The sequence below is a fragment of the Piliocolobus tephrosceles genome, chromosome 4 (genome assembly GCF_002776525.5).
Source record: "Piliocolobus tephrosceles isolate RC106 chromosome 4, ASM277652v3, whole genome shotgun sequence".
NCBI classification, from domain to species: Eukaryota; Metazoa; Chordata; class Mammalia; order Primates; family Cercopithecidae; genus Piliocolobus; species Piliocolobus tephrosceles.
The window spans coordinates 118,118,505-118,134,498 of record NC_045437.1 but is presented as its reverse complement, the minus strand read 5'-3'; the positions used below and the strand labels follow the sequence as shown (position 1 = coordinate 118,134,498).

Genomic DNA, 15,994 nt, shown 5'->3' with positions numbered 1-15,994 from the left:
GGTGCTATCTCAGCTCACTATAACCTTTGCCTCCCAGGTTCAAGCGATTCCCGGCCTCAGCCTCCTTAGTAGCTGGGATTACAGCTGCATGCCACCACGCCCGGCTAATTTTTTATATTTTAGTAGAGATGGGGTATTACCAGGTTGGCCAGGATAGTCTCAATCTCCTAACCTTGTGATCTGCCCACCTTGGTTCCCAAAGAGCTGGGCGTGAGCCCTCGCGGCCGGCCTGTATCTTACATTTTCTATATAACCAGCCCTTAATAACTCACCACCCAACTCCCAGAGTGATGTGCCAACCCTGCAGCAGTACTGGGCTCTCGTGGACCAACAGAGAGATGAATGGAGGCCTCCAGTGTGGTACCTTTTACAGGGCTTCGGGGATATGTTGACCCCACGCAATTATTTCTCCCATATTTTACACAGTTTAAAAAAATTAAACTGTGTAAAACACAGTAAAAGCTTACCATCTTACCCATTTTCAACTGTACTGTTACAGTGCATTAAGTATTTACTACATTCACACTGCTGTGCTACCAGCACTGCCATCCATCCACAGAACTCTTTTCATCTTTCAAAACTGAAACTCCGTACTCATTAAATAACAACTACCCTTCCACCCTCACCCGGCAACCACCATTCTACTTCTGTCTCTAGGGATTGATGATGCCAGGTAGCTCATATAAGTGGAATTATACAGCGTTTGTCGTTTTGAGTCTGGCTGATGTCATTTAGCATGCTCATCCATTCAAGGCTCATGCTTGTAGCAGGCGTCAACACCTCCTTCCTTTTAAAGGATGAGTGAAATTCCATTGTATGGATACACCACATTTTGCTTATCCTTCACCTGTTGATGGACACTTGGGTTGCCAACCCTACACTACTTTGAGTCAGGCTCTCTGCTCCAGACTCAAAATGGATAAACATCATGAGGGATGTGGATGGCTTAGTAGGGGACCTTCCCTGGTCACTGGCCACCCTTCCATCCTTCTGAGGGGTGACTGAAGGGCTCACCGATTTTTAAAATTAGCCTTTAAGTAGCTCCTGCTCTGCAGCAGATCCTTAAGGACTGTTTCCAGAGCTGAATCAGGGAGTCCCGGAGATAGGAGCAGGCCCCTCCCTCCCCCACCTCCTGTTTCCGGTCCCCCTTCTTTTTCTGGTTCCGAGCAGTGAGTGGTCGTTCTCCTGGCCAGGATGAGCTGCTGTCTGCTCCCCGCTCCCCACGGGCCTCTTTTTCCTCTGAAATCCTGCAGCCCTTGCAGTTGGAGCCACATAATGAAGGAGCTGATTATATGCTGGACTGTGGTGTGTCCTGGCTGCTTTGTGTGCAAATATCTTGCGGCTTTCCCCCAAGACTGCAATAACAGCACTCCCTGACCTTGGCTCAGCACTGGGTGGCTCCTGAAACGTGTTCATCTGTGTCACTTTATGTAACCCCGGGAAGGCTGGCCCATTTAAAAGATGGGGAAATGGAGGCTCTGGTGAAGTGGCTTGGACTTGAGAGTCCAGGAAAGGCCGACTACAAACCTCTACCTTAAATCCACAAAAGGCAGCAGGGTGGCAGCTGTTCCTCCTCCACCTTCCCCACATGGCTAGGCAGTGCTGGTGAGACCCTAAACAACACGAGGGAACAGGCTGGAGCTGGCCATGTGTGGGGCACGACCCCTGGAGGTGGTCACTGTCTCGGCCTGGAGGGGGCCTCCTAGGATGGGCAGAGGCCCCAAATGGACCAGAAGGGGAAGAGACAAACGAGGCCCATGGAAACCTCCTGATGATGCCAAGTTCTCTTCTGGTTTTGAGCTATGCCTAGGCAGTAAAAGCCAAACCAAACCCCCAAACCATAAAAGAAGTCAAGTTACTAATAAAAGGCAGGGCTGAATGCTTTGATGTTGGCCCATTTCATTTGGGATGGACGTGGCTACCAGTAAAAAATGAGCCAGGACCGAGAAACCATTCTGCTTCTGAAAGACTCCAGGATAGTCCTGAGTTCCATCAGTAGTGACAAAGAACCACAGCGCCAGCCAACTCAGTCCTGTTCTGGAAGGGATCCTGGCACTTTGGACAGATGTGGCTGATGCAGGCACGAGAGAGGAGAGCAAGTCCTGCTCGCAGAGGGTAACAATAAAGGTCAGACAGAACCAGTTCCTGATTCTGGCCTTGTCACTTCCTGGCTGTGAGATTCTGGCCAAGTCTCACTGCCTCTCTGAGCCTCAGTCTACTCATCTGCAAAGTGGAGCTAAAGAACACCCATCTTGGAGGGCTGTGCCATAGAATAAGTGAGGAAGTGGCTGTACGGTTTCCATCATATACTAGCTGCTTGATGGACACTGGATAATCCCGTTAATCTCTATACTGCCCCAGGTACAAGAATATCAGTGTTTCCAAAGGTGATTTCAGAGGCAGCCAGATGATTACGTTAAATCATGAACTAGGGAGAAAGTTCATGTTTTCTCAATTCTCTTTCAACCCTCTGTAATTTAAAAAAGAATGCCCTAGAGAAGTAACACTTGTCTAACTTGCTTCCTGAGAGCAGGACGGAGTCTGCAGAGCCTCCGGTAGGCAGGTAATAGCAGCTAGTTAGATTTAAAAACATTTTCTGTTGTTGTTGTTGTTTTATTGTTTTTATTTTTTACTTTTATGGCAGGCACATGATACCTATTTGTTTTGTTTGCTTGTTTTTGAGACAGAGTCTGGCTCTGTGGCCCAGGCTGCAGTGCAGGGTGGGATCTCAGCTCACTGCAGCCTCCACCTCCTGGTCTCGAGATTCTCCCACCTCAGCCTCCTGAGTAGCTGGAATTACAGGCGTGCACACCATGCCTGGCTAATTTTTGTATTTTTAGTAGAAACGGGGTTTCGCCATGTTGCCCAGGCTGGTCTCAAACTCCTGGTCTCAAGTAGTCCACCTGTCTCGGCCTTCCAAAGTGTTGGGATTACAGGCGTAAACCACTGTGCCCAGCTGATAGCAGTTTTATGTTATGTTTGTGATACAAAGTTTCCTCTAAGATATATTGTGTTCAATATATCTTAGTTTGAAAAGTCAGGAATCCCTCTTACTACAGTAGGCAGCACGTCAGTCTCATGGTCTGAAGAAGTTCAAAAAGTGAGTTGAAGAAAAAGATTAATAATAATATAAGTGGGTGGTGTATGACAGAACTACAGAAGGGAAGTCTCAAGTGTTCAGAGCCTTGTAAATACTGCTGTTATATTGCCCACAGTTTAAAATACTACAGCATGGGCACCCACAGGCACAAGTATGTACATTTGCATGTGTGTTTGATTTAAGCTACACCGTATGATGGTTAGTTACTACCTGAAGACCCCTCATTGAGAATGAACACTGGGGCAAGTGAAAGACTCTAATTAGAAGTCCATACTTCAGAAAAGGCTGCTTCAGGGCTTTAACTATCTTCATTGTGGATCAATACCACAACCTTTATTCATTAGCCTAATTGTTGTTAGAAAGAATTTTTTTTTTCTCCTGGTGAAATGATCCTAAAAATATTCTCAGACATTCTGGCTCTTGCACAAACAGAACCTGGTGAACCCAGTGCCATACATCCTTCAGAACAGGGCCCTAGGTCTAGGATTTATGGTTCAGCTTCTTCTTGAGGATTTTACTGTCAGGCCACGGTTAGGATAAGCTGATCCTGCCTCTAGAATGTGGCTGCATCTGCCTTGAGGAATCATTCATGCAAAGAGATGTCAGACAGACAGCTGGGATTTCAAGGGGCTTCCAGAAAAACTTGAGTGGCTATTTATGAGGCGGCTTGATAATAAATGCTTGTATGTGTGGCAGGATTCAGCTGAGTCATATTTTCATTGTGTCTTTTGACGAACAGAAGTTCTTAAAATTAATGTATTCAAATAAATCAATCTTTATGTGCTGGGTATCCTTTCTGTATCTTTAGAAATCCTATACCTAGAGATTATAAATATATTTTCCTATGTTATCTCCTAAAACCTTTTGTAATATTGCCTCTTACATTTATGTCTTTAATTTTCTTGGAAATGATTTCATGTGTGGTGTGAGGCAGGGGTTAGTTATCTTTTTTGTTTTTTTTCCCATGTGGATATCCATTTATTGAGGAATGACCTGCAAGGTTGCCTTTGTCAGTGTCACAGTGTCCATCCAAATACACACGGATCTGTTTCTGGGTTTTCTATTTGTTTCAAGGGTTTGTCTATCCTTGTGCTAATACTGCACTATGTTAATTTAGTGTAACTTTACAATAGGTCTGGTAGAACAGAAAGTTTCTTCCATTGTAATATATACCTGGGAGCTAGCTTTGGGATATCATCTATAGCCCTCATCTATCTCTATTAGAGACTTTCATTTTCTACTAAAATAAAGTTAGTTGTGATAGATCAAATTGGCTTAAGTCGGTTCACAGCAATGTCAGTAACAGATACCCAGATGTCATGTAACAGCCTATGTAGTCTATAAAAGAAAGGGATCATTTCATCTCTCTCCAGGAGGGCAGTTCCCTTGAAGCTGAGCCCAGGGAATCTGGCCAACCAAAACTCCAAATATCTGCTCTATTTATTATGTTTCATTAATAGCAGGGGGTAGTAACTTCCACATGGTTCATTTAACATAAGTATTTTCCTCCCTGTGGTTAGTCCAGGTGAATTCATTATCTCTGTACCATTCCAAGCATCAGGCTGCTGCTATCCTGTATTACTCTCGGATTTTAAATTTCCTTTTCAAAACTGGAAATCCAGGAGGTGGTGAAGCCCTAGGTGCAAGGAAAATCTGACTCTGGAGAGAAGTCAGGTGGGCTGGGGAAGAAGCAGAATAGGCTAATTTGGGCTGAGGGACAACAGATTCTGGGGAAGGTACGAACTGGAACTTCCCAGCTGGGCAAGGTGACCCTATAGTCCTTGCCAGTAGGGCCTAGACAAAAGAAGATCATCTCCAGAATTGGAATTTCAGGCTCTAGAGGTTTGGAATGGGACAAGGAAGAGCTGAACCTTCTTCTGAGGGCTGGCAGGCAACAGCAGTGCTGATGGCTGCCCCTTTGCCCCAGCCCTTCTTTTGTCATGAGATACTTAATAGACAGAAGAGTCTGGGTTTATCTGGCTCTAAGAAACACACATTTGAATACCTAGGCTTTTTGAACTTTTACTTTCTTTCCTTTTTTTTTTTTTTTGAGATGGAGTCTCGCTCTGTCACTCAGGCTGGAGTGTAATGGCACGATCTTGGCTCACTGCAACCTCTGCCTCCCGGGGTCAATCAATTCTCCTGCCTCAGCCTCCTGAGTAGCTGGGATTACAGGTCTCTGCCACCACACCTGGATAATTTTTGTATTTTAAGTAGAGACGGGGTTTCACCATGTTGGTCAGGCTGGTCTCAAACTCCTGACCTCATGATCTGCCCACTTCAACCTCCCAAAATGCTGGAATTACAGGCATGAGCCACCACTCCTGGTCTTGCATTTTTTACTTTCTTAGAGAGGCCATAAGTAGTATGTGAGTGTGGTGGCGTAAAAGGCTTGAGTCCAGCTCTCTAACCCTCAAACCTAAAATCTTATTGTAAGTAACTTTGTTGGGCCTCCACTTCCTCATCTACACAATGGGAATAATAAAACTTACTCCTGCCTAGGAGTTCGAGACCAGCCTGGGCAACATGGTGAAACCCCATCTCTATCAAAAAAAAAAAAAAAAAACAACTTGGTATGTGCTGGTAGTTCCGGCTACTCAGGAGGCTGAGGTGGGAGGATCACTTGAGCCTAGGAGACTGAGGTTGCGGTGAATCAAGGTCACCCTACTGTACTCTAGCCCGGGAGATAGACCTTGTCTCAAAATAATAAAAATAAAGCCTATTCCTCAAAGTTGTTGGAAAGATAAGACAAAGTCCCATTTGGCAAAGAGCAGACGCTCAATCAGGAGAGATTTTCTGACCTTCCTTGACATCTCCTGCCAAGAGAGGGATCATCTGTCCCCACACTGCCCCCTTTTGTTTAACACCTTTTTTGTAGAGATGGGGGTCTCACTATGTTGCCCAGGCTACTCTCAAACTCCAGCCTGAAGCAGTCTTCCCACCTCAGCTTCCCAAAGTGCTGGGATTACAGGCATGAGCCACTGCACCTGGACTAATACTTTTGAACAGATTCACTGTGGCATAATTTACATACCATAACATTTACCCATTATAGGTGCACAATATCAATGATATTTGGTAAATTACAGAGTTGTGCAACAATCACCACAACCTAGTTTCAAAACTTGTCCATCACTTCAAAAATGTCCTCCAACCTAATCTGCAGTTCATCTCTGCCCATGTCGAATGAGCAGACCCCCAGGTCTGGGAAAGCACTGTTCTGCTTTTTGCCTCTATAAATTTGCCTTTTCTGCACATTTCATATAAACAGAATCATACAATGTGTAGTTGTACACATCTGGCTTCTTTCACTTAGGATTATGCTTTGGAGATTCATCCAGCTTGTATCAGTGTGTCATTGCTTTATTTATTCGTTTAGAGCTGGAGTCTTGCTCTGTCACCCAGGATGGAGTGCAGTAGCGCTATTAAGGCTCATGGCAGCCTCTAACTCCTGGGCTCAAGCAATCCTCCTGTCTCAGTCTTCTGTGTCCTGGGAGTACAGGCTCAAGCCACTGTGGCATGCTCCCAGTGCTTTTTATTGCCAAATAAAAAGATATGTCTATTGTATGGATATCATGCATTTCTGTATCCATTCACCAGCTGATGGACTTGTGGATCACTTCTAGTGTTGGCTATTATGAATTAATGTTGCTGTGAACATTTGTAGCCAAGTCTTTGTGAGGACATAAGTTTTCAATTCTCTTGAGTATATACCTAAGAGTGGTCATATGATAAGTTTAACTTTTGAGGAAACTGCCAAACTGTCTTCCAAAGTAGCTTCCCATCTTTTTTTTTTTTGAGATGGAGTATTGCCCTTGTTTCCCAGCCTGGAGTGCAATGGCACGATCGCGGCTCACCTCAACCTCCGCTTCCTGGGTTCAAGCGATTCTCCTGCCTCAGCCTCCTGAGTAGCTGGGATTACAGGCATGCATCACCTCACCTGGCTCATTTTGTATTTTTAGTAGAGACAGGGTTTCTCCATGTTGGTCAGGTTGGTCTCGAACTCCTGACCTCAGGTGATTACCTGCCTCAGCCTCCCAAAATACTGGGATTACAGCCTTGAGCCACCACGCCCAGCTTGTAGCTTCCTATCTTAAAGGCTCCAGTTACTCCATGTTCTCACCAACACTTGCTATTGTCTGTCTTGTTGATTATAAGCAACTCTAGTGGCTGTGTAGGTATCTCGTTATGGTTTTATTTTGCTTTCCCATAATGACTAATGATATTGAGCATCTATTCATGTGCTTACTAGTCATTCCTGTATCTTCTTGAGTAAAATTTGTACTGAAGTCTTTAAAATCAGGTTGTCTTACAATTATTGAGTTATTTGTGTATGTTCAATACAAATCCTTTATCGGATATATGATTAACAAATATTTTCTCCCAGTCTATGGTATACCACTTCTTTCTCTTTTTTTGAGATGGAGTCTCACTCTGTCCCAGGCTGGAGTGCAGTGGCACGATTTTGGCTCACTGCAACCTCCACCTCCTGGATTCAAGCAATCCTCCCACTTCAGCCTCCCAAACAGCTGGGATTACAGGCGTGCGCCACTATGCCCAACTAATTTTTATATTTTTAGTAGAGAAGACATTTCACCATGTTGGCCAGGCTGGTCTTGAACCCCGGACCTCAAGTTATCTGTCTGCCTTGGTGCTCCAAAGAGCTGGGATTATAGGCGTGAGCCATTGGCCTGGCCATTTGGTTAATGGTACGTTTTGAAGTATAGAAATCTATAAATCCATTTAATTAAATCCAATTTTTATCAGTTTTTCTTTAAAGGTTCACACTTCTGGGGTCATAGCTAAAAACTGCCCAATTCAGGATTGTGATGACTTTCTCCTATGTTTTCTTTTAGAAGTTTTATAATTTTAGCTCTTATATTTAGGGTTATGATCCACAAGGAGTTGATTTTCATGCACGGTATGAGATAAGGGTCTAACTTCATTTTTTTTGCATGTGTACAGCTGTTGGGGGCTATAGTGTTTTGGTCTCCACCCCCCCATTCATATATTAAAGTCCTAACCCCCAAGCCCCTAGAATGTGAATATATTCAGAGACAGGATCTTTCAAAAGGTGATTTAAAGTAAAATGAAGTCACTAGGAATGTCCCTTAATCCAATATAACTGTGTCTTTATAGGAAGAGAAGAGTAGGACATAGCCAGGTACAGAAAAGACCTTGTAAAGACACAGGGAGAAGAGGCATCTCATCTATAAACCAATGAGAAAGGTTAGAGGGCCCTGCTGCCGAGACTTCCAGCCTCCAGAACCATGAGAAACTAAACGATGTTGTAAGCCACCCAGTTTGTGGTATTTTGCTATGCAGCCCTAGGAAATGAATGCAACAGGTGACTATCTTAACTGTTTGTTAAAAAGACTGTCCTTTTCGGCCTGGCATGGTGGCTCATGCCTGTAATTCCAGCACTTTGGGAGGCTGAAGTGGGTGGGTCACTTGAGCTCAGGAATCTGAGACCAGCCTGGCCAACATATAGTGAAACCCCATCTCTACTAAAAATACAAAAAAAAAAAAAAAATTTGCCAGGCACGGTGGTGGGTGCCTGTAATCCCAGCTACTCAGGGGGCTGAGGCAGGAGAATCCCTTGAACCCAGGAGGCGGAGGTTGCAGTGAGCCGAGATGGCACCACTGCACTCCAGCCTGGGGAACAGGGCGAGACTCTATCTCAAAAAAAAAAAGACTATCCTTTTCCCAGTGAATTGTCTTGGTACCTTTGTGGAATATGAACTGATCAAACATTTTGTAAGATTTTATTTCTGGACTCTCAATGTTGTTCCGCTGATCTATATACCTATTTTTGTCAGTACCATACTATCCTGATTACTGTACCTTGTAGGGAGTTTTGAAAATGGGTAGTATGGCTCCTCTAAAGTTGTTCTTTTTCAAAAATGTTTTGACTATTCTGGGTCCTTTATATTTCCACATACACTTGAGGATTGGCTTGTCAATCTCTTTTTTTTTTTTTGAGACGGAGTCTCGCACTGTCGCCCAGGCTGGAGTGCAGGGACCGGATCTCAGCTCACTGCAACCTCTGCCTCCTAGGTTTATGCCATTTTCCTGCCTCAGCCTCCCGAGTAACTGGGACTATAGGCGCCTGCCACCTCGCCTGGCTGGTTTTTTGTATTTTTTTAGTAGAGATGGGGTTTCACCGTGTTCGCCAGGATGGTCTCGATCTCCTGACCTCGTGATCCGCCCGTCTCAGACTCCCAAAGTGCTGGGATTACAGGCTTGAGCCACTGCGCCCGGCCGGCTTGTCAATTTCTATTAAAAAGCCTATGAAAAAGATTTTGACAGGGATTGTATTGAATATGCAGATTAATTCTGGGAGGAGTTCCATTTTAACAACATTGAGTCTTCCAACCCATAAGTATGGAATGTATCTCCATGAATTTAGATCTTCTTTAATTTTCATGGAAATGTTTTGTAGTTTCAGTGTATAAATCCTGCACTTCTTTTGTGAAACTTATTTGTAAGTATTTTATTCTTTTTGATGCTACTGGGAGTGGGACTGTTTTCTTAATTTCACTTCTGGATTATTTGTTCCTAAGGTATAGAAATACAATTGCTTTCTGTATACTGAGCATTTAATCCTGATCTTACTAAACTCATTTATTTGTCCTAGCATTTTTTGATGGATCTCTTATGATTTTCTACATAGAGAATCATGTCATTTGCGAGTCAAGAGTTACACTCTTTCCTTGCCAATCTGGATGCCTTTTCTTACTTTTTTGTTTGCTTACACTGGCTAGTCCCCCAGTAAAATGTAGAACACACGCGTAAGGGTAAACATACTCGCTTTGTTCCTGATCTGAGGGGGAGATCGTTCACTGCTCCATTTAAAAAACATTTCTTGCTATTCCTACTCCTCTCCCATCAGAATCGCTAGTGATTTTAACTTGGAGAAGTAAATACCAAAGGAAAACTGTTAAACTAAATAAAAACATGCTCCTTTCCTGACTACAGCCTCAAGTCAAATGAAATATAACCAAAAGGCAGATCTCTTGTTGTTTAGGACTGAAGCCGCTGCATCATCAAATAACAGGGGTTGGTTAAATAACTTTTGAAACACGAATGTATAAGGGAATATATGCGGTCATTAAAAGTAGGCTTATGAGGATTTTTATTTTTTCTGAGACAGAGTCTCACTCTGTTGCCCAGGCAGGAGTGCAGTGGCACCAATCTCAGCTCACTGCAACCTCCACCTCCCAGGTTCAAGTGATTAACCTGCCTCAGCCTCCCGAGTAGCTGGGACTACAGGTGTGCACCACCACACCTGGCTAATTTTTCTATGTTTAGCACAGATGGGGTTTCAACATGTTGGCCAGGCTGGTCCCAAACTCCTGACTTCAAGTGATCCACCTACCTTGGCCTCCCAAAGTGCTGAGATTACAGGTGTGAGCCACCGTGCCCAGCCAAAAGGATGTTTTAATAGCAGAGAAATTCTCACATAATAATTATGGCAAAAGAGAAAGAGCAACAAAATAACACATACAGAATGGTCTCAACATCATTATGAAATGCACATAAAGGTGGAAAGGAAATATGTAAAACCCTTAATAACTGTTGCCTCTAGGTTTAATGATAATGAGTGACTTTTCCCCCTAATTTCTTTACATTCCTTTGAATTGTATAAATTTTTATCGGTGAGCATCCTGTAGCCAGAAAAAGAAAAGAAAACAGAATACACCTACAGGGAAGACTGTGTGGGCATTTCTAAGCCTTACCTTACAGTATTCATCAATTGGTATCAGGCGTTTGACAGCCACGTCCCGGATGTGGCTTCGTCTGAAGAGAATCTTACCTGCAGAAGATAAGAGCAAAGACAGTGTTGTCAGGGAACAGGGACAAGCTCTCAGCAACCTGAGAGGATGTGGACATGGCTGTTCCTAGGGTAGGTCTGAGTGGTGCCAAAATTCCTGGCTGTGATCAAGGTACCCCTGCTGGACTTCCGCGGGGCTTGGATAAGCCCATGCAAGGTCCCCCTAAACCATGTTCACAGTTTAACACAAGGGCTTGGGGGAATGGGAGCCACGGAGTAAGTTTTGGTGAGATAAGGGAGGCTGGAAACAACCGCAGAAGGAAGCCACTCCTACCTGATGAAGAAAGAAGGTTGGACCCGAGCATGTGAGGTCCTGTCCAACTCCAGGATTCTGGCTGGGTGAACAGTGCAGTGGACAAGCAGACATGCCCTCAGCAATAGTTCAGACTCCTCCCTTATCCTCATTCACCCTCTGCCTTTTCCTCATGTTCCCTAAACCCCCATGCTGAGCCCTCCCCTCTGCCTGGACACCTCCCCATGCAACCCCACCACCATCCCTCATAGGGGTTAAGAGGTGGCTCTTTCTGACTGCACATATTATTTATTTTTACAGCACTTCTTCTGTCCTACCAGTCATGTGCTCTGCACAAATAGAAACTGACTGTGTCTCAGTCCATTCTGTGACGCTAATGTTTGATAAATGTATGAATGTGGTTTCCACCTGCAAAGATGGCAAATTCTTCCAGTTCCTTCCCCAATTAGTGTTCGTGAGAGAAGGGTTTCGAGTTTTCCTATTTCACCAAATATTAACTGAGAGTCCACGACCTGCTTCACAACATCCGAAACTCTGGGGCCTGGGGCTACCAATATGACACATGGGCAGAGAATGTGGGTCACAGGAAAACACGGGTATATACATGATGCCACTGGAGATCTCTGGAAATATCCAAGACATTGAAATGTCATGGGTGAGGTCTGTTTAAAGCAAATCAGTGGGTTCTCAAGAGTTTAGACAGGCTATCCTCTCTTAGAGAGATGGTGGTGAAGCATACGCACTAAAGGTTAAGACCACCTGGCTCACCATTCTGGATCTACCACAGTCAGGGGTAGGGGAAATCAGAAATAAGACATAAAGGAGGGCCAAACATATAGGGGATGGAGATGAGCACCTCTACCAAGCTCGTGCAGAGCAACCAGGGGGAATCTATGGGTAGGTCAAGGGGAAGGCGTGGGAGGACCACAGCTGCTCTGGAGAGCAGAACATGGAGACCCACTAAGAGTTCTCTCTATTTCTGGCCGTAGGAGGTTGGTTAAAAAGAGGAATTTGGGTCAAGGGCCTGGCAAGGTGAAGAGAGATTACTATTGATCTAAGATGGTTTCTGGTGAGATGGTTATCTCCACAGATCAAGCTCGGTCGGGCAGGGATAGGATGGCATAGAAAAGTCTAGTAAGGGTCGGGCGTGGTGGTTCACGCCTGTAATCCCAGCACTTTGGGAGGCCAAGGTGGGTGGATTGCTTGAGGTCAGGAGTTTGAGACCAACCTGGCCAACATAGCAAAACTCCGTCTTTACTAAAAATGCAAATGCAAAGGCAAATAAAAATAAAAATCAGCCAGGCGTGGTAGCATGTGCCTGTAGTCCCAGCTACTCGGGAGGCTAAGGCAGGAGAATCACTTGAGCCTGGGAGGCAGAGGATGCAGTGAGCCAAGATCACACCATGACACTCCAGCCTGGGTGACAGAGTAAGTGAGACTCCGTCTCGAAAAAAAAAAGGCTAGTATAGTCAGAATTTTCACAATATGACAGAACTGGAAGGGATGTTGAAAAACAACCCTACTGACTTTTAAAGATTTGCAATGCAAAGTGGTAATGGAGATTTGCACCCTAAAAGACCATATGGCTTTTAAACATTTTAAACAACTGGACAACTTGCTCTGGTGCAAAAGGACACTATTCGGAAACTAGGTAGACATAGTAAATTAAAAAAAAAGAGAGAAGCCATTTTTTTTTTTTTTTTGCTCATTTTCACCAATTAAAAAAATACCTAGGCTGGGCGCGGTGGCTCACACCTGTAATCCCCACACTTTGGGAAGTCGAGGCAGGTGGATAAGCTGAGGTCAGGAATTTGAGACCCGCCTGGCCAACGTGGTAAAACCCTGTCTCTACTAAAAATACAAAAATTAGCTGGTGGCGCATGCCTGTAATCCCAGTTACTCGGGAGACTGAGGCAGGAGAATTGCTTGAACCTGGGAGATGGCGGTTGCTGTGAGCTGAGATCGTGCCACTGCACTCCAATCTGGGCAACAAGAGCAAAACTCTGTCTCAAAAAAAAAAAGTAGATGAATACGCATCACAAAGTTCAAGGTGCTTGTCTTTGAGTAATAAAGACAGAGAATTTTGGTTTTCTTTTTTACACTTTCTCCAAAGTTTCTGCCGTAAACATTTATTGCTTTTAGAATCAGACAATTTTCATGTCATTAGCAAAAAAAGTAAATGAGGCAGCGAAGTGGGAAGCGGTTTGCAATTGGATTTCCCTGGAGCCGATGATCTTACTCACTGAACAGGTACAGTCTCTGTGTAAGGCCTTTCTGTGCCACGCTTCGGGGCTAGCGAGGAGCAAGAAGGCTGTGGCCTGCCCTCCTGCTGCTCATAGCTGGTGTTTCACAAAAGCAGGGGAGGGGGGACCCTGCTGGAGTCTGGGTGGGGCAATGCTTCCCTGGACTGGAGGCTCCCGCCCTGCAGGATGTTTAGCATCCTTGGTTCAAATCCAGATGAAGCTGGTAGCCTTCCCAACCCCACCCCACCTCCAGTCATTGTGACAATCAAATACTCCCTATCTCCATTTTATTGTCCTTGTAGGTGGAACTACTTGCAATGTGGAACCCCAGCAGCGTCCTGAGCCTTCAGGAAAAACAAGGAATGTGTGCCTATGAAGAGAAATCCTGCCCAGCAAATGCTCCGTAATTTACTTCTCAAAATGGGAGAGGAGTCCCTAATCAAAACTATTTTGGTCCCCTTCAGGTATAATTTTTCTTCTGTAAAACAGGGGAAGGGTAGAGGGTGGGTGTACAGGTGTCTTACTGAAAAGGTCATGAACAGGCTCAAAATATCTCCACCCTCATGGGGCGGCGCTGGCCCATGGCAATAGGCACAGGCCTGTCCTGAGGCTGCCATCCAACTAGACACTAAAGCTGAGGATCCACCCAAGGACAGGTCTACAGGAATTGAAAGGGAACAGAAGACTCAGGCGCCTTCAGCGTTTCCTGAGGGGGCAACTCCAGGACATAAGTGTCATTCCTATACTTGTGTGACCTCAGTGGGACAGGAATCTCTCGATGCACGTCTGGTGTCCTGCCAGCAACAAGGGCAAGATGCCCTGTGGCAGCAGTGGGGCCTGCTGGAGAGGCCACAGGCTCTGCAGTCCATGAGGCCCCGGCCAATCCTAGGGGGAATTTTGGGGAATGCATTTACCTCCCAGAGCCTCGGTCTCCTCATCTGTGAAATGGGATAGCAGCCCCTAACTCTTAGAAGCCATCTCCATGACACCCAGCACAGGGATGGCCCTTAGTAGGTGCTTGCAAAGGGGAAATTACTTATTATTTTTTTACTTTAGATGATTCATGCACTCTGCAATTCAGAGCGCACGTTCTTTCCTCAACTCCCAGCTTTCTTAAACCTGCCTCCGGTGGGCCAATTTGTCATTTACCCACAGCAGAGCCCGAGTTGTGGCTCAGGTTCTGGCCATGGGGCAGAACCGTGAGGCCAGCGGTAGGCATGGGAGCCAGCACCCCCTTGGCCAGGGCCTCCCTGGTGAGGTGCTGTGGGCAGCGGCCCTGGCCTGTGCCTGACAGGAGGTGTTTCTGTGTGCATCTCAGGGAAGGAGGGTGAGCCGGCTGCCTTCCTGGAGCGGAAAGGGTGTTCAGAGGCGAGCACAGCCTTTGGTGGGAACGGTCGGCTTTTGTTTTCCACTGTGGAGGAAGGCCAGACTGTAATTCCTATTTTTCAGGCAGCATCCTCTGCCAAGTTGGCTTCCCCAGCTCCTGCTGGGATGGAAAACTGTGCAGGCTGCTCTCCCCTCCCCCGCCTTTGTGCTAACATGAGACTTGCTTTTCTTCTGCTGACGCGGCAGTCTTGGCAGAAAACTGACCCCTAGGAGAGGGGGCACTTCTCTCGTGCTTCCCTGTCTTGGCCTCATCCTCGGCTTCGAGGAAAAGCTAAGAGGTGGCTCAGAAGGGGTGGTCTGGGGTCCTGGGGCCCAGCGGGGTCCTGGGGCCTAGCGGGAGCTCTCCAAGCCACAAGTGGGTGCCTTGAGAAGAGACCAAGTCCCTGGGAACGGCCGTTTCATTAATTCTCTGGTGGAGAAGGATTACGTAACCATGAAAGCTTTTAAGAGCTTGGGAGAGGGTCGGCTCAAGTTCTTCTCCGTCTTGGGTAGTTCTCCAGAGCTGGTTTTGTCTTTTATCCAGTAAAGAGTTAGAACTCACTGCTTTCCTTTCCTTTCTTGGTGGAAAAAACCTGCATTTGGAGTCCAGTTTACCTTTAATATCCAGAATGATCATTTAAGGAGGACACTAACACGTGAAACCAAGAGATTCTGAAGGCATGTCCCAGGACCCTGTTTCTGCCTTTACCAAGAATCTACTATGTGTCAGGAACTGGACCTTATGAAGCAGGGGTCACTGTCCCATTTTTAACAGATGTGGAAACTGAGGCTCAGAGGGGGATGTTGCTTGCTTGAGGTCACAGGCTAGTCTGTTTGACTCTGAAGCACACGATTTGGAGCGCTGACATTTGGCTGCTGCAGTTGGCCAGCGGGGTTTTCTCCAGCAGGAAAGAAAATTCCAGCATGGTTGTACACTTTGCCAGTGGAGGAACTACAAATGTTAGCTTTTTTAGGTAAAGGATTCTCCCAGTGGAGGAAGCCTGGCAAACACATGTGCCCTGTCTCTAAACCCATTCAGTGACAGTAATACCTGAAGAACCCACTATGTTCTGGACTAGGGGGTTGAGAGACTGGCACTTGTGTGACCCAGGGAGTCCCCCCATCTCTAGACCTGTTCCCTTTGCTGAAAAAAAGATACTTTTTTTTTTTTTTGAGACAGAGTTTCGCTCTTTCATCCA

General features: G+C 45.6%; 1 protein-coding gene across 1 annotated transcript in view; it reads right to left on the bottom strand.

Moving 5' to 3' along the window:
* The window catches only part of SH3PXD2B (SH3 and PX domains 2B), a 118,504-nt gene that overhangs the window by 50,791 nt on the left and 51,719 nt on the right, over nt 1–15,994 (bottom strand). Inside the window, exon 4 of the mRNA XM_023218943.1 lies at nt 10,840–10,916. Coding sequence (XP_023074711.1) covers nt 10,840–10,916 — 77 coding nt within the window. The remainder of the gene's footprint in view (nt 1–10,839; nt 10,917–15,994) is intronic.